The sequence below is a fragment of the Geotrypetes seraphini genome, chromosome 3 (genome assembly GCF_902459505.1).
Source record: "Geotrypetes seraphini chromosome 3, aGeoSer1.1, whole genome shotgun sequence".
Lineage (NCBI taxonomy): Eukaryota > Metazoa > Chordata > Amphibia > Gymnophiona > Dermophiidae > Geotrypetes > Geotrypetes seraphini.
Genome location: NC_047086.1, coordinates 259,058,521 through 259,083,189, shown reverse-complemented (window position 1 = coordinate 259,083,189; position 24,669 = coordinate 259,058,521). Strand labels below are relative to the sequence as shown.

At 49.5% G+C, this 24,669-nt stretch overlaps 1 protein-coding gene across 1 annotated transcript in view; it reads left to right on the top strand.

The window, feature by feature from the left end:
- The window catches only part of CEBPZ (CCAAT enhancer binding protein zeta), a 348,861-nt gene that overhangs the window by 69,579 nt on the left and 254,613 nt on the right, over positions 1-24,669 (top strand). Inside the window, exons 3-4 of the mRNA XM_033935900.1 lie at positions 6,590-6,821; positions 6,946-7,096. Of these exons, the coding sequence (XP_033791791.1) occupies positions 6,590-6,821; positions 6,946-7,096 (383 nt within the window). The remainder of the gene's footprint in view (positions 1-6,589; positions 6,822-6,945; positions 7,097-24,669) is intronic.

Below are 24,669 nucleotides of genomic sequence, written 5' to 3'. Positions count from 1 at the left end.
AGCTATCTGAACTGAGGAGACGCGCCCTGTGCTGGGCGGGAAGGCACTCGCACATGCGCGGTGCTGCTAACTCGAAACTTCTAATTTCTACAAGTAAGTCTGCTTGTGAGGCTTCTGCATTGGGTCTTTGTCGATGACGTCACCCATATGTGAGAATAGCTGCCTGCTGTCCCTGGGTAACACCTGTTACGGTAAGTAACTGTGCTATTTGGGTTATTCTTCCCAATGTGCATCATTTTGCCTTTGTCCACATTAAATTTCATCTGTCACTTCGATGCGCAGTCTTCCCATTTCCTAAGGTCTGCCTGCAATTTTTCACAATCTGCATGCGCTTTAACAACTTTTAACAGTTTAGTGTCATTTACAAATTTAATCACCTCACTCATCGTTCCAATTTCCAGATCATTTATAAACAAGTTAAATAGCACTGGTTCCAGTACAAATCCCTGTGGCACTCCACTGTTTACTCTCCTTCATTGAGAAAAATGACCATTTAACCACACCCTCTGTTTTCTATTCAATTTCTAATCCACAACTGAACTTTTCCACTTATCCCATGACTTTTTAATTTTCTCAGGAGCCTTTTATGAGGAACTTTGTCAAAAGCTTTCTGAAAATCTAGATACACTACATCAACCAGTTCTCCTTTATCCATATGTTTAGTCACACCTTTAAAGAAGTCAAGCAAATTGGAGGGAGGAGTGACAGGCTGCAGTGTTGGAGAAGGAAACATTTTTTACAGACACAAACTGGGAAGAAATAGAGTGGTATTCACTGATGGTACCTGAGGGCTGAAAAGAGGTTGGACTTTAAGGATATCTTTGAATATATGTGTGAGAGATTTGAATGTATGCTACCTCCATTGTATGCACTTCAAATGGATATTAATTAGGATTAGCATAAAAACCGGAACCACTTATTCGAACAATACCATTGCTTTACTACATCTGATCTAAAAGGAATTAAGTAAGATAGGAAACAATAATAGAAAGTGAACAAAATTCAGAGAGAGATAACAGTGGTTTAATTTTTTTTAAATACCCTACTTCTTTAGAACAATATGTACTTTATAAGGAAATCGACATAAAATTGACCTGTGGTTTATAATATTACAGTATGAAACATAGAAACATAGAAATTGACGGCAGAAAAGGGCTATAGCCCATCGAGTCTGCCCATACCAATGACTCACTCCCTGATTCTTACTCTCCTAGAGATCCCACATGAATATCCCATTTTCTCTTGAAATCTAACACGCTGCTGGCCTCAATCACCCTCTGAGGCAGCTCGTTCCAATGATCTACCACCCTTTCAGTGAAGAAGTACTTCCTCGCATCACCCTGAAATTTCCCTCCCCTGATTTTCAGCGAGTGTCCTCTGGTTACTGAGGGCCCTGTAGGACTGAAGATATCATCTTTCACCTCTATACGCCCAGTAATATACTTAAAGGTCTCAATCATGTCCCCTCTCTCTCTTCGCTCCTCCAGTGAGTACATCCTCAGTTTTTTTAACCTTTCTTCATACGTGAGTTCCCTGAGCCCCAAAACTATCCTGGTAGCCATTCGCTGAACCGACTCAATTCTCAACACATCTTTTCGGTAGTGTGGTCTCCAGTATTGAACACAATACTCGAGATGAGGTCTCACCATGGATCTGTACAGCGGCATTATGACTTCAGGTTTTCTGCTGACAAAACCCCTACGGATACAGCCCATCATTTGTCTTGCCTTGGACGATGCCTTCTCTACTTGATTGGCAGCCTTCATATCGTCGCTAATGATCACTCCTAAATCACGTTCCACCGTGGTCCTGGACAAGGTTTCACCATTTAGTGTGTAAGTTCTGTGTGGATTTTTTTTGCCTAGGTGCATTACTTTACATTTTTTAGCATTGAAGCCCAGCTGCCAAGTTGATGACCACTGTTCAAGCTGTCTTAGGACCTGCGTCATAAAGTCAGGCACACTGCTTTTGCCAACTATGTTGCATAGTTTGGCATCGTCGGCAAACAGTGATACTTTTCCTCTAAGTCCTTGGGTCAAATCTCCTATGAATAAATTGAATAGAATCGGCCCTAAGTCGGAGCCCTGAGGTACTCCACTCATCACTGCTGACGTTTTGGAGGGGGTACCGTTTACCATCACCCTTTGAAGCCTACCATCTAGCCAATCCCTTACCCATGTTGTGAATGTATCCCCTAATCCCATCGATTTTAGTTTGTTCAACAGCCTGCGGTGTGGAACGCTATCAAAAGCTTTGCTGAAGTCCAAGTATATCACGTCAAGGGACTCACCGGCATCCAGATGACTGGTCACCCAATCAAAGAAGTCAATCAGATTAGATTGGCAGGACCTTCCCCTGGTGAATCCGTGTTGATGTGGATCACGTAGATGTTCTTCATCTAGAATTTTGTCAAGTTCCTGTTTGATCAGTGTTTCCATGAGTTTGCACACTATGGATGTAAGACTCACCGGTCTGTAATTTCCTGTCTCCGTTCTGCAGCCCTTTTTGTGGAGTGGAATTACGTTAGCTGTTTTCCAGTCTAGGGGTACTATTCCCGTGCGCATGGAAAGATTGAAGAGTACGGATAGTGGTTCAGCCAGAACTTCACTCAGCTCTCTGAGTACCCTGGGGTGTAGATTGTCTGGCCCCATAGCTTTGTCTACTTTGAGTCTTGAAAGTTCGTGGTAGACATTACTAGGTGTAAACTCGTAGTCACGAAATAGGTCATTTTGGCTGTTTCTTATTTGTAGTTGCGGACCATCTCCCGGTGCTTTACAGGTGAATACTGAGCAGAAGTATTCGTTTAGCAGTTCTGCTTTGGTAGTATCAGATTCTGCGTAGTTTCCATCTGATTTCTTAAGACGTTCTATTCCATTTTTGTTTCTCTTCCTGTCGCTAATGTACCTGAAGAAGGATTTGTCCCCTTTTTTAATGTTCCGTGCTAGATCTTCCTCTGTTTGAAGTTTGGCTTCCCTGACTGCCTTTTTGACAGCCTTTGATCTGGCCTGATATTCTTCTTTTGCCTCCCTTTTCCCAAGATGTTTGTAGGTAATAAATGTTTCTTTTTTCATTTTAATGAGGTCAGAAATTTCCTTATTGAACCATTGTGGTTTTTTGTTTCTCCGGCGTTTGCTTACTGTTTTTACGTAGCGGCTAGATGCTTCGTTCAGGATGTATTTTAGGTTTGACCACATAGTTTCCGGATTGTCAGTTTCTGCATGGTTTTGCAGCTCTTGATGGACAAAGTCTCTCATGTGGTCGAAATCTGCCTCCCTAAAGTTGAGGACCCTCGTTGCTGTGTTTGATTTAGAGAAGCCTTTTCTGAGGTTGAGCCATACCATGTTGTGGTCGCTGGAGGCCAGCGTGTCTCCCACTGATACTTCCGAGACACTGTCTCCATTTGTGAGTACCAGGTCCAGTATTGCTTTTTCCCTGGTGGGCTCTAATACCATTTGTTTTAGTTGTGCACCCTTAATGGAGGTTATTATTCTCTTGCTACCGCTCGTGGTTGCTGAGAGGGTGTTCCAGTCTGCATCTGGCATGTTGAAGTCGCCTAACAGTACTGTGTCACCACGCAAAGTGATGTTCTCTATGTCCTCAATCAATTCTTTGTCTTCGTCTTCCTTTTGTCTCGGAGGCCTGTATACCACACCGAGGTAAAGGCATTTTTCGTTCCCTCTGGCCAGGTTTACCCAAAGTGATTCCCCTGTGTATCTAACCTCTGTGATCCTGGTAGTTTTGATATTATCCTTAGTGTATAGTGCTACCCCCCCTCCTAATTTGCCCTCTCTGTCCCTTCGAAGTAGATTGTAGCCTGGTATAACCATATCCCACTCATGCGAGTCTGTGAACCAGGTCTCGGATATCGCTACTATGTCAAGGTCTGCATTCCTTATTTCTGTTTCTAGTTCCAGGATTTTGTTGCCCAAGCTGTGTGCATTAACATACATTGCTCTCCAAATTTGTGATGATATGCCTATCCCCGTTAGTGTACTTGCCTTAGGCTCAGAATTGTGTATACTATGGGTACTTACCTTAGGCTCAGAAGTGTGGGTTTTACTTGCTACACCTGGATGGATCCTTACTGCTCTGGTATGTATGTGTGAGCCCTCCCCCAACTTACCTAGTTTAAAGCCTTCCGAAGTAGATGTGCTAGTCGATGTCCAAAAACTTTCTTGCCTCTCTTTGTTAGGTGAAGTCCATCAGGTCCCTGTTGTCCTTGTAGCGCTGCTCCGTGGTCTAGGAATCCAAAGTTCGTCTCTAAACACCATTCGCGAAGCCACTCGTTGGTCCTATGGATGCGCTCTTCCCTGTCTCTGCCTTTGTCTCTTACCGGGAGGATTGATGAGAAGACCACCTGTGCTCCTGTCTGCTTTAGCTTCCTTCCCAGGGCCTCGAAGTCTTTAGGGATGCTGTCTGATGTGCTTCTGGCAGTATCGTTGGTACCTACATGAATGAGAAACATAGGGAAATGGTCAGTAGGTTTTAGAAGTTTGTCTATACTGTTGGTGATGTCGCGGATCCTGGCTCCAGGGAGACAGCAGACCTCCCTCGACTGCAAATCTGGTCTGCAAATTGGTCCTTCGGTGCCTCTTAGCATGGAGTCTCCGATGACCACCACTCTGCGCTCCTTCCGAGGGGGGGTAGATCGAGCAGCGGGAACCGCAGCCGGTGTTCTGTGTTCGGAATCCTCCTCTGCTTCATCCTCGTCAGTTCCTTCTTGAAGGACGTGAAATCTGTTTTTCAGGGAAAGTCGTGGCGTTGGTGTTGAACTGCCCTGTTGGAGAGAAAAAGAAGAAGAAGGTGAGAATGGGGGGGGGATTTCTTTGCTTGCCAGTAGAAGAGGTTACCAGCTGCCAGGGACCGGAATCTCCAATCATTTCCTGTATTCCAAATGTTGTGTTTAGTGCTGTATGTTTGGGTATGTCGAGAATGGACCTGTCGTGGGTTCTCTCTGTGATGTGTGACAGTTCCAGGATAGCGTCGTCGATGAAGGCCTCGTCATCCCTTATGCTCCTCAGGCGCTTTACCTCCTCCCTGAGACTCAGTAGTTCCTGCAGGGTATCTTCGCCTAAGTTTCCTAGCTCCTCTGTCTGCGTAGAGACTGTAGTGCACTTAGAGAGGGGGGGGGGAGGTCTCGGTCTGCACTGAGACCTCTGCCCTCTGAACCATGTTGCCTTCTGCCTTCTGTGTACAGACCTCGCGCATCCTCTGTGTCCCTCCGGATGCTGGAGTGTCGATCTTGATCGTAGCTTTGGTACTCCGTGTCCTCCCTGCCATTTCCAAGTTAGAGCAATTTAGTTCTGTAAAGAGAAAGAGCGAGACTTTAGAGAGTATCTAAGGAGAAAGAAGAAGATAGAGATATTGAAGATATCAGAAATTTTTTTTTTTTTTTAAGTGTAAGAGAGTATAAGAGAGTGTATGGGTGTGAGAAGAAAGGATTAACTATCTGGCTGAGAGTGTAAGAAGGTGTATGGGTGTGAGAAGAGAGGAGGAAGAGTGTGATTGATCGAAGAGTTTAGATTAGATTAGGCTCTTCTCAAGGCCCTTCGCACACGCCGCTACCCCGAAGCCGCGTTGGAAGTTTGCCGCTCGCCCTCGCGCTGCCTTAGCCCTCTCCTGCTCCTTTCTGCTGCTTGCAGGTATCTCTCCCTCTCCTATAGCAGTGGCTTGACCGTCGGCTCTCCTCCTTTTATGGAGGGGCCCGGCGCCAACTGCTTATGCGGTGGGGGTGGGCGGGGCTACACGCCGCTACCCCGAAGCTGCGTTGGAAGTTTGCCGCTCGCCCTCGCGCTGCCTTAGCCCTCTCCTGCTCCTTTCTGCTGCTTGCAGGTATCTCTCCCTCTCCTATAGCAGTGGCTTGACCGTCGGCTCTCCTCCTTTTATGGAGGGGCCCGGCGCCAACTGCTGATGCGGTGGGGGTGGGCGGGGCTACACGCCGCTACCCCGAAGCCGCGTTGGAAGTTTGCCGCTCGCCCTCGCGCTGCCTTAGCCCTCTCCTGCTCCTTTCTGCTGCTTGCAGGTATCTCTCCCTCTCCTATAGCAGTGGCTTGACCGTCGGCTCTCCTCCTTTTATGGAGGGGCCCGGCGCCAACTGCTGATGCGGTGGGGGTGGGCGGGGCTACACGCCGCTACCCCGAAGCCGCGTTGGAAGTTTGCCGCTCGCCCTCGCGCTGCCTTAGCCCTCTCCTGCTCCTTTCTGCTGCTTGCAGGTATCTCTCCCTCTCCTATAGCAGTCTAGTCTAATGACCAGACTAGTACAGCACTACCTGTATGCTCCTCCTCCAATCTCTCTGACAAAATCCATTCCTCCAGTATTTGGAAAAGTACCAAAAGTAGTTGTATGATTCACTTGGTGCTTTGTTTGTTAATTAAGGAATCCTTTACTAAAGGTGAATGTGCACTAAATGCTAAGAAGCCCATAGGTATAAAATGAGCTTTTTAGCATGTAACACAAGCTAATTCTGTTAACACGCACTAAGCTTTAGTAAGTCTTGCCAAGAAAGTTTTACTCATTTGCCAGTGGTGTCTGTATTGTGTGCATATCTTTTGAATGCATGTTGCTAATGATAATGTACTGTTTCCACAGGAAGCTGTTGGATCCAGGGCTGGCACAGTGCTCAAAACAATCGGTGTTTCTTAACCTAGTCTATAAATCTATGAAAGCTGATGTCATGCTGAGGCGTATAAAGGCTTTTGTAAAGAGATTACTGCAAGTCACCTGTACTCAAATGCCATCATTCATATGTGGAGCCTTATACCTTGTGTCAGAGATTCTGAAAAAGAAGCCTGGTCTGCGGGTCTTAATGGAAGAGCAAGGGGTACAATATAAAATTTCCTAAATTTTCTACCTTTCACCTTCTGATATAATTGTTAGATTTCTGATTACTTGCTGAATTTTCTATGGCAAAATGAAGTGGCTAATTAAAAAAATATTTTAACCAGGAATCTGATGAAGAAGAAGTATTTCAGGATATAAATGATGATGAGGCTGAGACATTCACAGATGTGGGTAAAATAATGGAAGCAGAATGTGGATCTAAATTGGTAAAAACTAATCCTGCAGCATCCTGGGTGCATCATCAAAATCTGAAAGGTGTGTTTTCCTTCTTTTCTGTGAGTGTATATCTGTTTAGAATTTTATAAACAAAATAGACTTCTTGATATTTCATGGTGTGTTCCTGTCATCTGTGTGCCCTCCTTGTTTAAAGAAACTTGGGGATGGATTCTCTAAAGTCACCATGCATTTAACGATGGTACTAAACCATTGTTTAATGCACATATTTTACTGCCCAATTATCAAAATGGCTCACTGTGGTCTTTTCCATGCTTTCTAGCAGCCTCCGATTGTACTATGCAAATGTAGTACAATTAATAATAATACCGTATTTTCGCGGATATAACGCGCGCGTTATACGTGATTTTACGTACCGCGCATACCCCTCGCGCGTTATATGCCTGAGCGCGGTATACAAAAGTTTTTAAACATAGTTCCCACCCCGCCCGACGCCCGATTCACCCCCCCAGCAGGACCGCTCGCACCCCCACCCCGAACGACCGCTCGCACGCGCTCCCACCCGCACCCGCATCCACGATCGGAGCAAGAGGGAGCCCAAGCCCTCTTGCCCGGCCGACTCCCCGACGTCCGATACATCCCCCCCCCGGCAGGACCACTCGCACCCTCACCCCGAAGGACCGCCGACTCCCCAACAATATCGGGCCAGGAGGGAGCCCAAACCCTCCTGGCCACGGCGACCCCCTAACCCCACCCCGCACTACATTACGGGCAGGAGGGATCCCAGGCCCTCCTGCCCTCGACGCAAACCCCCTCCCCCCAACGACCGCCCCCCCCCCAAGACCCTCCGCCCGTCCCCCAGCCGACCCGCGACCCCCCTGGCCGACCCCCACGACACCCCCACCCGCCTTCCCCGTACTTTGTGTAGTTGGGCCAGAAGGGAGCCCAAACCCTCCTGGCCACGGCGACCCCCTAACCCCACCCCGCACTACATTACGGGCAGGAGGGATCCCAGGCCCTCCTGCCCTCGACGCAAACCCCCCTCCCTCCAACGACCGTCCCCCCCCCAAGAACCTCCGACCGACCCGCGACCCCCCTGGCCGACCCCCCCACCCCCCTTCCCCGTACCTTTGGAAGTTGGCCGGACAGACGGGAGCCAAACCCGCCTGTCCGGCAGGCAGCCAACGAAGGAATGAGGCCGGATTGGCCCATCCGTCCTAAAGCTCCGCCTACTGGTGGGGCCTAAGGCGCGTGGGCCAATCAGAATAGGCCCTGGAGCCTTAGGTCCCACCTGGGGGCGCGGCCTGAGGCACATGGGCCAAACCCGACCATGTGTCTCAGGCCGCGCCCCCAGGTGGGACCTAAGGCTCCAGGGCCTATTCTGATTGGCCCACGCGCCTTAGGCCCCACCAGTAGGCGGAGCTTTAGGACGGATGGGCCAATCCGGCCTCATTCCTTCGTTGGCTGCCTGCCGGACAGGCGGGTTTGGCTCCCGTCTGTCCGGCCAACTTCCAAAGGTACGGGGAAGGGGGGTGGGGGGGTCGGCCAGGGGGGTCGCGGGTCGGTCGGAGGTTCTTGGGGGGGGGGCGGTCGTTGGAGGGAGGGGGGTTTGCGTCGAGGGCAGGAGGGCCTGGGATCCCTCCTGCCCGTAATGTAGTGCGGGGTGGGGTTAGGGGGTCGCCCTGGCCAGGAGGGTTTGGGCTCCCTTCTGGCCCAACTACACAAAGTACGGGGAAGGCGGGTGGGGGTGTCGTGGGGGTCGGCCAGGGGGGTCGCGGGTCGGCTGGGGGACGGGCGGAGGTTCTTGGGGGGGGGGGGCGGTCATTGGGGGGGGGGGGTTTGCGTCGAGGGCAGGAGGGCCTGGGATCCCTCCTGCCCGTAATGTAGTGCGGGGTGGGGTTAGGGGGTCGCCGTGGCCAGGAGGATTTGGGCTCCCTCCTGGCCCAATATTGTCGGGGAGTCGGCGGTCCTTCGGGGTGGGGGTGCGAGTGGTCCTGCCGAGGGGGGAGAAGAATCGGACGTCGAGGGGGGGCATCAGGCTTTCAGGATGGGGACAGGACTTCAAGGGGGGACAGGCAGATCTTCAAGGGGGACAGGCAGACCTTCAAGGGGGGACAGGCAGACCTTCAAGGGGGGACAGGACTTCAAGGGGGACAGGCACGGAGAGGCGGGGCAGTGCACCGAAAGTCAGGGCAGGTGAACGGTGAGTCGGGGCAACCAGAGGAGAGTCGGGGCAGTGCACCGAAAGTCAGGGTGAGTCGGGGCAACCAGATGAGAGTCGGGGAGGGCGAAAGGAGAGTCGGGGTGGCCAGAGGAGAGTCGGGGAGAGCGAAAGGAGAGTCGGGGTGGCCAGAGGAGAGTCGGGCAGCATGCGCGTTATATGCCTGAGCGCGGTATAGAAAAGTTTTTGTACATATCATCGTGATTTCTGCGCGCTATACCCCTGTGCGCGTTTTACAATGGTGCGCGTTATATCCGCGAAAATACGGTAATACTTTATTTTTATATACCGCAATATTGCAAACAGTTCAGAGCGGTTTACAGAGGAAGAAACTGTATATAGACAGCGATATTACAAAAAAACTTCGAAATTACATTAGCATGTTAAGATTAATCAAATTTATCTGGAAGTGTTTTAAAAATACATCAAGGCAGAAGTGGAGTCAAAGAAATTTATAAAAGAGATAAGTTTTGATTGACTTCCTAAAAGTTTGATAGGAAAGTGCGTTTGAAATAAAGTTGGCTGCTTGGAACGATAATGTTCTATCAAGGAATCTCGTGTTCTATCAAGGGATCTCTTGTAAATACAGCCCTTTAAGGGTCTTGTAGATACAACCCTTTAAGGGTTATTACTATTACAACTGTAGTATAATGAGGTTATTAATATTAAAATGACCTCTCTAGGCAATTCTCTAAAAGGAACGCCCCTCTATTTATGAGGAATCTGGGCTATAATTTACCGACAGGGTCTGAGCTTTCACAACCTTACTTTCCTTTCTGTGCTTGAGCGCTGATTAGCTCGGGCACTAATAGGAAAATAATGCAACTTGGATCTCTCAACACGAATGGCCTTGATTCCTCCTAACTGGAGCCCCCAAAAAGCCTGGTGATCTAATTCCCCCCCCTTACCCCATGCAGAAGATTGGCAGGAGGTATGCCAACTCCCTCCTGCTGCAGGGTTGACCCCCCTCTGACAATAAGCTCCTCCCCCCACCACACCAAGCCTGGTGGTCTAGTGGACCCTCCCCTCCTGACAGCCCACTATCACATCAAGCCTGGTGGTCCAATGGGCCGACCCCCCAGTATCTTTTTCAGAAGACAGGCAGGAGGGATGCTCACTCTCTCCCGTCGACCGGCCTGCCTCTTTAAATGTCGAGCCTTATCCTTCCCAGTGCTTCCTGGGATGCACTAGGAAGGAGCCTAAGGCAATGATTGGCCCAGGTGCCTAAAGACCCTTCCCAAGGCCACTAAGGGGAGGGACCTTAGGTGCCTGGGCCATTCATGGCTTTATGCTCCTTCCCAATGCATCCCAGGATGCACTGGGAAGGGGAAGGCTCAGTATTTTAAAGAGGCAGGCCTGCCGATGGGAGGAAGTGAGCAACCCTCCTGCCGGTCTTCTAAAAAAGGTATAGGTGGGTCAGAGAGAGGATGGCCCACTAGACCACCAGGCTTGGTGTGGTGGGGGTCTGTCGGGGGGAGCTTGCTGTCATGGGTATTGGAGGGGGGACAGCCCATTAGACCACCAGACGTGGGTTGTCTCCCCATGGCCATAAGCCATATGCAGAAGGAATCCACTCCAGATTTTTTCTATGTCCCTTGAACTTCCCAGGGAGCTCTACTGCCACCTACAGTTTTTCCCTTCTGCACGCGAGCTGAACTAGGGTCCACTTTGGGGGTTAGCGCCCAAGAAAGGGATTGGGGTGTCATTACAGACAATACGATGAAACCTTGCATTCAATGTTCGGCAGTGGCCAAAAAAGCAAACAAAATGCTAGGAATTATTAAAAAAGGGATAGTTAACAAAACTAAATATATTATAATGCCTCTGTATTGCTCCATAGTGCGACCTCACCTGGAGTATTGCGTTCATTTCTGGTCACCTTATCTCAAGAAAGATATAGCGGCACTAGATGATGATAAAGGGGATGGAACTCCTCTCGTATGAGGAAAGACTAAAAAGGTTGGGGCTGTTCAGCTTGGAAAAGAGAAGGCTGAGGGGAGATATGATTGAAGTCTACAAAATCCTGAGTGGAGTAGAACGAGTACAAGTTGATCGAGTTTTCACTCCATCAAAAATTACAAAGACTAGGGGACACTCGAATCTGCAGGGAAATATTTTAAAACCAATAAGGGGAAATATTTTTTCACTCGAAGAATAGTTAAGCTCTGGAACGCGTTAACAGAGGTTGTGGTAAAAGCGGATAGAGTATCTGGTTTTAAGAAAGGTTCAGACAAATTCCTGGAAGAAAAGTCCATAGTCTGTTGTTAAGACATGGGGAAGCCTCTGCTTGCTCTAGATCGGTAGCATGGAATATTGCTACTCTTTGGGTTTTGGCCAGGTACTAGTGACCTGGATTGGCCACCTTGAGAACGGGGCTACTGGGCTTGATGGACCATTGGTCTGACCCAGTAAGGCATGCTGATTGCTCTGCGCTGCTCCAACACTCATAGGAACTTTATGACCGTCGGAGCAGCGCAGAGCATTCAGGCCCTGATTCTGCAAAGTGCGTCCCGATTTTAGGCAGCTGTAGGCGTCCTACAGCTGTCTAATCAGCCAATCGGGATGCATGTGTTTTAAAAAAATGCTTCCCAGGCAGGCCGCCTATATTGAAGGTGCCTCCGGGAGCCTAGGGAGGCACGCAAGACTGCCTAAGCTCGCCTAAGGGCCTAAGGCAAACCTAGGGGGCTCTATGCGTCTCCCTAGTAGAGGAAGAGATGCTTACAATGTAGGCCAGCAAAATGATGGCCCACATTGTAAGTAGACGTGGCTGATATACTTATTGCAGCAATGGATCTCTCTGCTGCGATAAGTATAGCGGCCGTGGCCGCCTGTCTGATTGCCGGCAGTAGGGTGCCCAACCCCTCCTGCCGGAAGATGCCCCCCCGACACTACCAATCAGGAAGATGCCCCCCCGACACTACCAATTGCCGGCAGGAGGGTGCACAATTCTTCCTGCTGGAGAACTCCCCCCCCTCCGGACCCCCCTGCGCTAACATCCACCAATGACCACCCCTAACCTCCCCCAAACTAAACTCTACTTGTTGGCCAGACGGGACGGGTCTTGTTACCGTCCAGCCGGCAGGCCCGCTTCGTCGAAATGAGGCGGGCCTGCCACGGCCCATCCCGCGAAGCCTAAGGCCTGATTGGCCCAGGCTCTAGAAGCCTAGACCAATCAAGCCTTAGGCATAGCGGGTCCGCCCATCCCCACTAAGCCTAGAGCTTGGGCCAATCAGGCCTTAGGCTTAGTGGGGATGGGCCGGGAAGGGGTGGGCCCGCCTCATTTCGATGAGGCGGGCCTGCCGGCTGGACGGTAGCAAGACCCGTCCGTCTGGCTAACAATTAGAGGTTAGCTTGTGGGTGGAGGTTAGAGGTGATCATCGGTGGGTGTTAGTGCGGGGGGGGTCTGGAGGGGGGGCGTCCTCAGGCAGGAGGGATTGGACCCCCTCCTGCCGGTGATCGGTAGTGTCTGGGGGGCATCTTCCGGCAGGAGGGATTGGGTACCCTCCTGCCGGCGCTCGGTAGTGTTGGGGAGGAAGGCGGCGTTCTGGCAGATGGGGTTGGGCACCCTCCTGCCGACATTCGGACAGGCGGCCGCTATACTTACCGCAGCAGGGAGATCCCTTGCTGTGATAAATGTAGCGGCTGCGTCTACTCTAACCCGATTCTGTAACCGACGTCTGTAACATGGACGCTAGTTACAGAATTGGGGTTAGTGTAGGCTCGATTCTGTATAGGATGCCCTTCCTGGGTGTCCTATACAGAATCTGGTCCTCAGTGCATCTGGCGCTAAAAACCTCTTCTGCGCTTTTGTAAAAGGGAGGGTTTATTTGATGGCAGTTTTTTTTTTACCTTCAGTGTTTTCAGTGCTCGGAGCTTTCACCTTTTTTTTTTTTTTAATTCTTTATTGATTTTCCAAATTTCAATAGTGCAATACACAAATATATAACATATAAGTCAATAAAAGCACATTCAACTTACAAATATCCATAACCAACTATTTTCTCCCACCCACCCATTGATTATTCAATAAAACACAGAAATATAGATTTTCCCAATAACCTCACCCTATTCAAATTAATAATATTTTCCCCATCCTCCCACCCACCCAAGTGTAAATACTCAAAGGTTAAAATTAGGACAGAAATAGACCCCACCCTTCCCTGGATGTGTACGAAAATAAACAAACTAACTCATAATCAAAGATCTACTATAGTGAAATAATATAAGATGTCAATGAGCCCCAAATCAATTTAAATAAATTACTGTGCCCCAAACTATCAGTATTCATTTTTTCATATCTATAGCTGGAGCAAAGACTTGTCCACCAGAAAAGGAAATTTAGTCAGTCATAATTCTTCCAATTTTGGGTTACCATCCGCATGGCTATCTCGGTCATGATAAGGAAAATATATATCAGTCCATAGGGGGCTTAACATGTAATAATGTTCCACATATGACCGACTCATGTTAGTGGAATTGATGACTCCAATATGTTGTTAATCTTACCCCATATTGTCCTCCAAAAGTTAAGTATCAAAGGACAATAGAACAACAAGTGATCTAGTGTCCCAATGTCTAAAAGACATTGCCAGCATCTATTAAATTTAGAACTGTCTAACCTGTGTAACCTAACCGGGGTCCAAAAAGATCTATGTAACAGAAAAAACCAAGTTTGTCTCATAGATGCCGATTCTGTACATCTCATCCTCCAAATCCAAATACGTGGCCATAGAGATGCAGAAATATATTGCTTTATCTCAATTCTCCAAGTGTCATGAAGACAAGTTTTTGTTTTTTTATTCAAGAAATCAGATATTAATTTACACTACCTAGTAGCCTGGTGTCCTATAAAATCTGTCTGGATACATAGGACCTGCAAAGTATAATAATTTTTTAGACTTTGCCAATCAGGGAAACCCTTCTGAATAGCTTGTTTCAACTTCAACTACTTATAATTTTGAGAGTTAGCAATACCAAATGTTTGTTGCAGCTGTGAAAACTCAAGCATTTTTCCATTTGATATAACATCATCTATTGTACGTATACCTGCCTGCATCCATTGCTTCCAGAAGATCCCAGATTTGCCAATTTGAATCTTGGAATTTAGCCATATGGATTGATAAGTGGATTTCTCTACTGGAATATCTGTTAATTTGTTAATAAATTTCAAAGTTTTCTAGGTGTCAAATAAAATACTATTGTCCTTTACATAACTGGGTAATCTGATACTCAACATATGAAACAGTCGTAATGGGGACATCAATTGCCACTCTAAATATAACCAATCAGGGAGAGTTTCCATGAGCTCAGGGAGGACCCAATACACATACCCTGACGCATTATATAGGTCCGATGGTACCTACAAAAATTTTCCCCACCTACCGCAATTGGTTTTTGTAAAGATACTAAAGCAATTCTCGCAGTTTTACCCAGCCAAATAAATTTAGTAAGAATACTGTTTAATTTCTTATAAAAGGACTCCTGAAAATAAACTAGCGACATACCCATTTGGTAGCAAACCACAGGCAAATCATCATTTTAACCATCTGTACTCTCTCCCACCAAGACAGATGTAATGGAGTTCCGTTGCTCACACATTTCTGAGACCTTTAGCAATAAGGATCTTTCATTTACTTTCATTGTCTCCTCCAATATTTTCTGAATCCAAATGCCTAAATATTTTATACCCTCTTACTTCCAAAGAAAAGGGAATGTGTCAAATAATCCTTTTGGACAGTGTATGTTTAGTGGAAGAACCTCTGATTTACTCCAATTTATCTTGTATCCAGAAAATTTTCCGAATCTATCAATCAAATCTAGTAAATTTGGAATAGTAGTTTTCAGGATTCCTCAAATGATGCAAAATATCATCTGCATATGCAGAGACTTTATATTCCCGACCTGCATAAGGAATACCCTAAATCTCCTTTGCCTGGCAAAGGAGATAACGGACACCCTTGTCTAACTCCCCTCTCCAGACGAAATCATTCTGATAAAGTATTATTAATATATAATCTGGCAAATGGGGAACTATTCAAGGTTTGAATCATTTGTATAAATCCGGAACCAATATCAAACCATAGAAACATAGAAAATGATGGCAGAAAAGGGCCACGGCCCATCTAGTCTGCCCACACTAATGGCCCACCCCCTAACTACCTCCATGAAGAGATCCCACATGCCAATCCCATCTTTTCTTAAAATCTGGCATGCTGCTGGCCTCAATTACCTGTTGTTGAAGATTATTCCAGCGGTCAACCACCCTTTCAGTGAAGAAATATTTTCTGGTGTCGCCATGAAATTTCCCACCCCTGATTTTCAACGGATGCTGAGGGTCCTTTAAGGAAAAAGAGATCCTCTTCCACCTCGATACGGCCCGTGACATATTTGAACGTCTCGATCATGTCTCCCCTCTCTCTGCGTTCCTTGAGTGAGTACAGCTGCAACTTGCCCAGTCATTCCTCATACGGGAGATCCTTGAGTCCTGAGACCATCCTGGTGGCCATTCGCTGAACCGACTCAACTCTCCGCACATCTTTTTGATAATGCGGCCTCCAGAATTGTACACAGTATTCCAGATGGGGTCTCATCATGGATCTGTACAACGGCATCATGACCTCGGGCTTACGGCTGACAAAACTTCTACGGATACAGCCCATGATTTGTCTAGCCCTGCATGAAGCTTTCTCCACTTGATTGGCAGTCTTCATGTCTTCGCTAATAATCACCCCCAAATCACGTTCTGCTACAGTCCTTGCTAGGATCTCACCATTTAGGGTGTAAGTCCTGCATGGATTTTTGCCGCCAAGGTGCATGACCTTGCATTTTTTGGCATTGAAACTTAGTTGCCAAGTCTTTGACCAATGCTCCAACAGGAGTAGGTCCTGCGTCATACTGTTGGTCATTGAGCTTTTGTCGGGCACTGTGCTTTCATCTGTTGTACGGTTGCCTACTATGTTGCATAGTTTGGCATCATCAGCGAATAATGTAATTTTACCTCGAAGCCCCTCAGTCAAGTCTCTTATGAAGATGTTAAATAGGATCGGGCCCAAGACCAAACCCTGAGGCACTCCGCTGATCACCTCCGTCATATCGGAGAGGGTACCGTTTACCACTACCCTCTGAAGTCTACCTCTAAGCCAGTCCCTAACCCATGCGGTTAATGTTTCACCCAGTCCCATCAAACCCATCTTGCTCAATAACCTGTGGTGTGGTATGCTATCAGATGCTTTGCTGAAGTCCAAGTACACGACGTCCAGGGACTCCCCTATATCCAGCTTTCTTGTTACCCAGTCAAAGAAGCTGATCAGATTTGATTGGCAGGACCTTTTCTTTGTAAAACCATGTTGATGGGGATCTCGTAGATTCTCCTCATTCAGGATCGTATCCAATTGGCGTTTGATTAGTGTTTCCATAAGTTTACTCACTATCGATGTGAAACTCACCGGTCTATAATTCTCAGCCTCTGTCCTGCATCCTTTTTTGTGGATTGAAATGATGTTAGCCATTTTCCAATCCAACGGGACTCTTCCTGTACTTAGGGAAAGATTGAAGAGCGCGGATAACGGTTCCGCCAGGACGTCACTCAACTCCCTGAGCACCCTGGGGTGTAGTTTGTCCGGTCCCATAGCTTTGTTCACCTTGAGTCTTGATAGCTCCTTGTAGACATTGCTGGGCGTAAACTCGAAATTTCGAAACGGGTCTTCCGAGTTTTCCCTCGTCAGCAGCTGAAGGCCGGATCCTGGCGCCTCGTAAGTGAAGACCGAGCAGAAGTATTCATTTAAAAGTTTGGCTTTGTCGGAGTCTGATTCTACATAGTTCCCATCGAGTTTCCTAAGGCGTACTATCCCATCTGTGTTTCTTTTTCTTTCACTAATATACCGGAAGAAGGATTTATCGCCCTTCTTAATGTTCTTCGCAAGGTTCTCCTCCATTCAGAGCTTGGCCTCCCTGACTGCCGTTTTGACCGCTTATGACAGGGGTGTCCAATGTCGGTCCTTGAGGGCCGCAGTCCAGTCGGATTTTCAGGATTTCCCCAATGAATATACATGAGGTCTATTTGCATGCACTGCTTTCATTGTATGCTAATAGATCTCATGCATATTCATTGGGGAAATCCTGAAAACCCGACTGGATTGCGGCCCTCGAGGACCGACATTGGACACCCCTGGCTTATGACTTGGCCAGATAGTCTTCCCTGGATTCTCGCTTCCCTGACAGTTTGTAGAGGATGAACGCTCTTTTCTTTTTTTTTTATGAGGTCTGAGATCTCCTCAGAGAACCACTGCGGTCTGTTTCTACGCCGTTTACTTACTGATTTGATATAGCTGTTGGTTGCTTCGTGTAAGGTTGATTTCAGAGTTGACCAAATTCCTCTACATTATCTGTTTCGGCATGGTTTTGCAATGGCCCATCTACAACCGGCCTCGATCTCGACCCCGCATGTGCCAGACCAGCCTGAGCCTCGCGTCGAGCCACCTCGAGGAAAAGCGCGCAAGCTTCGCCGCATCCCATCCTCCTCGGACTCCTCGCCAAGACAGCCGAGGCGCTCTCCCTCCACAGACCGCCGCGGGGCAAAACGTCGTGCTAAAACGACAGAAACCTCGAACCGCCGTACCTCCAAGAAGGCCCGAGGTTCCCCCACTCTACGAGGCCGTTCACCTACACCTCGAACGGGACCGCTGAGGGAAACACTCTCCAACCCGCGCATCCTCCGAACTCCCCCTCGGACCGGGGCTCCGATCCGAGGTTTCAGACTCTCACTGAGGGAGTCCGGGTCGAGGTCACCGATTCGTCATCGATCGGTACCCCGAACCCCGGCATCGTCTCCGAGGGGCTCCTCGAGACGTCGGAGATCCACGACCCCAGAACACTTTCACAGTGCTTCCCCGGTCTCGGAGCGTGGATCGGAGCAGGAGCCTCGATACTCGAGGGAAGCCTCCCCATCCTTCTCCACCCGACGGAGGTCTCGTTCACCGACCCCGCAAGGGGCCTCGGGAACACCCCGCCCATCCTTCTCTCGCTTTGTCCAGGACATGGGCCACGCTTTGGACTTAGACCTCCAGTCCGACTCCAGATACTCTAAAGAGTACCTAGCGGAGCTGGATATGCCATCACTGCCCAGAGAGTCCCTTCGCTTACCGCCTAACCCGGTACTCCAACAGGCTTTCTTCAGAAACCTCGAGACCCCCTATATGGTCACAGCAGTACCCTCCAAAATGGAGGCTAAATACCGTACAGTACCCTTCCCGGGATTTGAACAACCGCAGCTCTCCCACCAGTCGCTGTTGGTAGAATCCTCCTTGAAGAAGGCTCACCCCTCCAGGGTCTCAGCGGCGGGCTCCCAGGCCGAGAAGGCCAAACCCTAGACAAGTTCGGCAGGAGACTATATCAAAATGCGATGGTGGCCTCTAGGGTGCAAAGCTACACTTTCACCTTCACATCCTATCTCAAACATCTCATTGGACTACTGAGAGCCTTTGAGACTGACTTACCGGCCTCCCGCCAAGGAGCGTTTAGCCTGCTTGCAGAGTCCCTCTCCAACCTACGCCTCCATCTATTTCACTCGGCCTATGATGGCTTCGAACTCTCCTCCAGAGAGGCAGCCTTTGCTATCGCCATGCGCCGACTAGCTTGGTTGCGCCTGGTCGACATGGACCCCAACTTACAGGACCGGTTGGCTAACCTCCCCTGCGTGGGTAAAGAACTGTTCGATCGAGGCGGCTACAAAACGCCTCTCCGAACACGAACGCTCGTTTGCCTCCCTCGTGCGGCAAAAGCCTAAACCGCCCACGTCCAGGCCGTTCAGGGCCCCTCCGCGCCGCTACCCACAAAAATCCACTCCTGCCTTCTCGCGGCCTCCGCCCAGGCGCCCGCAAGCCCACCATCGGGCCCCGGCCAAGTCCCAACCGCCTGCGACTACCAAACCGTCCCCGTCCTTTTGACGGGACACGCGGAAGGGGGTGGGCCCCCTCCGCCGTAGTCCCAGGCCTCCTTCCCATCGGGGGTCGCCTCAAAGTCTTATACCCTCGCTGGGAACAAGTCACGTCGGACGCATGGGTCCTTGGCGTGATCTCATCAGGATACTCTCTCAACTTTCGGGCCATTCCTCCAGACAACCCCCCAAGGAATTGCCCTCCCAACCGGACGCAGCTACCCCTACTCCTCTCCGAAGCTCGAGATCTGCTTCACCTGAGAGCAGTGGAGGAGGTTCCCCCCGGCCAACGGGGGAAGAGCTTCTACTCCCGTTATTTCCTGGTACCGAAAAAAACGGGAGACCTTCGCCCAATACTAGACTTGAGACGCCTCAACAAATTTCTGGTACGGGAAAAATTTCGGATGCTTTCCCTGCCAACCCTCTACTCCCTGATCGACGAGGGCGACTGGCTCTGCTCCCTCGATCTGAAGGAGGCGTACACACATGTTCCAGTGCACCCCGCCAGTGTTCCCGCTAAGCTGCGCTGGCGTGCGCTTGCGCACAAAATATTACCTCGCAGCGCACAAGTTTCTCGTCACAGCGCACACAGTGTAGAGCACAGTTCTTCAACCGGCGGACCGGTGCCGGTCCGCAAACAAAATCTTGCCGGTCCGCGAAGGATTCGGTCCCCGCCGCAACGAAAGGCCGGCGTCAGCTGACTTGCAACTTCCTGTTGCAGTCGCTGTGCCGGGTCTCCTGCCTTCGCCGGGACTCCTGCCTTCCACCGCGTTTGCCTCCTGCCTTGTCTCCGCACCTCCAGACCAGCAGCGGCAGCTGTGTATGCTTTTAACTTCGGCACAGAGCTGCCCCTAATCAATAGTTTAGCGCGGTTTCATAAGGCAGCCTCGGGGCCTTTGCTAGGCCGGCCCACATCGCATCATCGAAGCGGGCCGGCTATCAAAGGCCCCGAGGCTGCCTCATGAAACCGCGCTAAACTATTGATTAGGGGCAGCTCTGTGCCGAAGTTAAAAGCATACAGAGCTGCCGCTGCTGGTCTGAACTCTTGGGCCGCTGAAGGAGGGCAAAAAGCAGCTGTCCTGGAGGTTTCCCTTCCTCTCGCCTTTACAGGTTCCTTTTTTCCACCTTTTTTTTTTTCCTTCAAACGGCAACGGGCCCCAGCATCGACATCAATCAAGTAAGTTCCACTGTCAATCAAGCAGTTCTGCTCGGCCAAAGCTTCCCCTGTGACATGAGCCACCCTCAGGGGAAAGAAAGTGACCCACAAAGGTGAGGGGAAGGGGGGCAGATGATGGAAGTTGGGGGGGGGGGAGAGAGAGAGAGAGAGAGAAGGGGCAGATGATGGAATGGAGGAGATGAGAGAGAGAGAGAAGGGGACAGATGATGGAAGTGAGAAGAAGGGAGAGAGAGCAGAAGGCAGATGGATGTCAGTTGAGAGGGGAGAGCAGATGCTGAATGGAAGTGGGGAAAGAACACATACTGGATGGAAGGAGGAGATAAATAAAGGGGGAAGAAAATAGTAAGATAATGGAGGGGTGAGGGAAAGGGGTGACAAGCTGTGTGTAGACACAGTGAAAAGAGGGAAACGGGACTAAATAGTAAGAAAGAATTTAATTTAGATGGAGGCAGAAAATAGAGAAGGAAGACCAGAGAAGAAAAGGGAAGAGAGAGTAGAGAATGATCAGATCTGAGTGGAGGAAATGAGAAGAGAGATATGCTAAAAACCACAGGGGGGAGGGAAGGATAGAGATGCCAGACCATGAGGGGAACAGAAGGAAGATGATGGATGCTAGACCAAATTGGGGGGTGGGGGGGGGGGCAGGAGGAGAGATGGCAGTGCTTCTTTAGCTTCCAGCTGGCTTAGGGCTCTCTCTGACCAGGGGGCAGTTGCCCTAGTTCCACTCCCCTAACACCATTCCTGTCATGTGTGACTGTGATATTCTGTTACTTGATATTTGTGTAGCATTCTGTAATAATTTGGCTTATTCAGTTTTCTTGATAGTAGAGGGGATATATGTGAAGGGGAGGGGAGACAGGGGTTTTGTTGATTTTGCCCTGTATTATTTGTATTTATAAAATGACAATTGTATAGAATATTGTTTCTTTTTATACTTTAATAAAATATGTTCAATATAAAATTATAACTATTTGAGGCTTGTGCGGATGGGATCAGATGGTTTTTGGGACCGAGCTTGCGGGGACGGGGCGGCGATGGTTTTTAAAAAAAAATTTCAGTCTTAGTAGTTTGCCGGTCCACGAAATAATTATTTTATTTCCGCCGGTCCATAGGTGTAAAAAGGTTGAAGAACACTGCCTTAGAGAGTTTCCCTTTGTAAATTTTCCTGTTACACTATACGGACTAGAGTATGTCCCCATGAACCTACAAATCTTAAATTCAGTTCCATAACTGGCCTGGAACTTAAGCTGGCCTGATGCCTTGACAACATATTTATTTGGCTCATAACTTGCTGGCGCCCGATATTTTTAGCTCACAGTGAAAAAAGTTTGCTCACAACACCCGCCCGCTTAGAGGGAACACTGCACCCCGCTCACCGCAAGTTCTTGCGTTTTCAGGTGGGAGACCTGCACCTGCAATACCGAGTCCTCCCCTTCGGCCTAGCATCGTCACCTCGGGTCTTCACCAAGTGCCTCATGGTGGTCGCAGCTACCTTACGCTCCCAGGGTCTTCAGGTTTTCCCCTACCTGAACGACTGGCTCATCAAAGCCCGTCCAGGGAAGGGGTTATCTCAGCGACCCAACAGACTATTATCTACCTACAGAGTCTGGGGTTAGAGATAAACTTTCCAAAATCCCAACTACGCCCCTCGCAGTCCCTACAATTCATCGGGGCCACGCTGGACACGGTTCGCCTCCATTCCTTCCTCCCCCCTCCGCGTCTAGAGGCGTTAGTAAGTCTGAGCCGAAGGATCTCACTGATGACCTCGGTATCAGCTCGACAGATGATGACTCTCCTGGGCCACATGGCCTCCACCGTCCATGTCACACCCTTCGCCCGTCTCCATCTGAGAATCCCTCAATGGACCCTGGCCTCTCAATGGCATCAAGACCGGGACCCGATCGATCGTCCCGTGACAGTGACTCCTTCCTTGTAACGATCGCTCCGCTGGTGGGCCGACTCTTCAAATCTTTCCAAAGGTTTGCTCTTCCTCGCCCCTCCTCACAGCAAGGTACTCACCACAGACTCGTCGGAGTACGCTTGGGGAGCCCACCTGGACGGCCTCCGCTCTCAGGGGATGTGGTCAGCAGAAGACCGCCGCTGTCACATCAATGTGCTAGAGCTCCGGGCCATCTATCTCGCAGCTGTAGCTTTTCAACATCTGCTTCACGACCGGGTGGTTCTCATCCGAACCGACAACCAGGTAGCAATGTACTACGTAAACAAACAAGGGGGGACAGGGTCTTGGTCCCTCTGTCGGGAAGCCATGCGCCTCTGGAAATGGGCAATCTCCAACAACACCTTCCTTCGAGCGGTGTACATACAAGGAGAACAAAACTGTCTGGCGGACAGACTCAGCCGCCTCCTTTAGCCACACGAGTGGTCACTGCACTCTCAGACCCTACGACAGGTGTTCGAAAAGTGGGGGACGCCGCAAATAGATCTGTTCGCATCCCCCCACAATCACAAACTGCCCCTCTTCTGCTCCCGGATACACTCCCCGGACCGACTCGAGGCCGACGCCTTCCTCCTCGACTGGGAGGGAAGGTTTCTGTATGCGTTCCCGCCGTTCCCTCTGATCCTGCGGATGCTGGTCCACCTGAAAACGGTGAAAGCCACCCTGATCCTGATTGCCCCTCGCTGGCCACGCCTGCCTTGGTTTTCCCTTCTACTTCAACTCAGTGTCAGAGATCCACTGCCTCTGCCTCGGTTTCCCTCTCTACTATCACAGAGTCAGGGTTCGCTGTTACATCCCAATCTTCAATCTCTTCATCTGAATGCTTGGTTTCTTTCCCCCTGACTTCTCTCCCCGTGTCTCAATCAGTCAAGGAGATATTGGAGGCCTCTAGAAAGACCTCGACGAGAACCTGCTATTCTCAAAAGTGGACCAGATTCTCAGCCTGGTGCTCCTCTCACAGCCAGGACCCGGTGTCGGTCCCCGTCCCTCTGGTCCTTGACTATTTACTTCAATTATCTCACTCCGGCCTAAAGACCAACTCCATTCGAGTACATCTCAGTGCGATTGCGGCCTTTCATCAGCTTCTGGAAGGAAAAGCCCTCTCGCTCCACCCCTTAGTCTCTCGCTTCATGAAGGGTCTTCTGAATATCCACCCTCCTCTCAAACCCCCTCCGGTGGTTTGGGACCTTAACGTGGTTCTGGCTCAACTAATGAAACCTCCATTTGAGCCCCTAGACAAATGCCATCCTAAATTCCTCACGTGGAAGGTGATTTTCCTGCTTGCACTCACTTCCGCCCGGCGAGTTAGTGAGCTACAGGCTCTGGTAGCGGACCCACCCTTCACTGTTTTCCACCATGACAAGGTAGTACTCCGCACACATCCAAAGTTCCTGCCTAAAGTAGTGTCTGATTTTCACCTCAATCAGTCCATCGTCTTGCCCGTGTTTTTTCCCAAGCCCCACTCTCACCCCGGAGAGGTGGCGCTTCACACTCTTGACTGTAAGAGAGCGTTGGCCTTTTACCTCCAACGCACTCAACCACACCGGAAAGTCCCACAATTATTTTTGTCCTTCAACCCAAACCGGTTAGGCCACCCAGTTTCCAAGCGCACCTTGTCCAACTGGTTGGCCGATTGCATCACCTTTTGCTACGCTCAGGCTGGTCTCGCGCTGCATGGTCGAGTAACGGGACACAAGGTCCGAGCAATGGCAGCCTCTGTAGCGTTCCTCAGGTCCACACCTATTGAGGAAATCTGCAAGGCTGCCACGTGGTCTTCGGTTCATACTTTCACCTCCCACTACTGTCTGGACTCACTGTCCAGAAGCGATGGCCGGTTCGGCCAATCGGTAATGCGAAATCTATTTGCTTAAATTGCCAACTTCCCTCCATCCCTTTTCAGCTAGCTTGGAGGTCACCCACATGTGAGAATATCATGCCTGCTTGTCCTGGGATAAAGCACAGTTACTTACCGTAACAGATGTTATCCAGGGACAGCAGGCATATATTCTCACAATCCGTCCACCTCCCCGAGGTTGGCTTCTTTGCTAGTTAAGTGAACTGGAGACCACGAGGGGATGCGCCCCCTAGTGGAGCAGGAAGGCATGCATGCGTGGAGCAGCAGAGCAAACTTAAATCTTCAATCAAGTTTGCTTGAAAATGCTTCCGCATCGGGGCTCCGTAGATGACGTCACCCACATGTGAGAATATATGCCTGCTGTCCCTGGATAACACCTGTTACGGTAAGTAACTGTGCTGTATCGCCCGATCCTTAGTGGGCTCTAATACCATTTGTCTGAGACTCGCTCCCTTTATAGAGGTTAATAGCTTCCTGCTGCCGCTGGTCGTAGCGGAAAGTTTGTTCCAA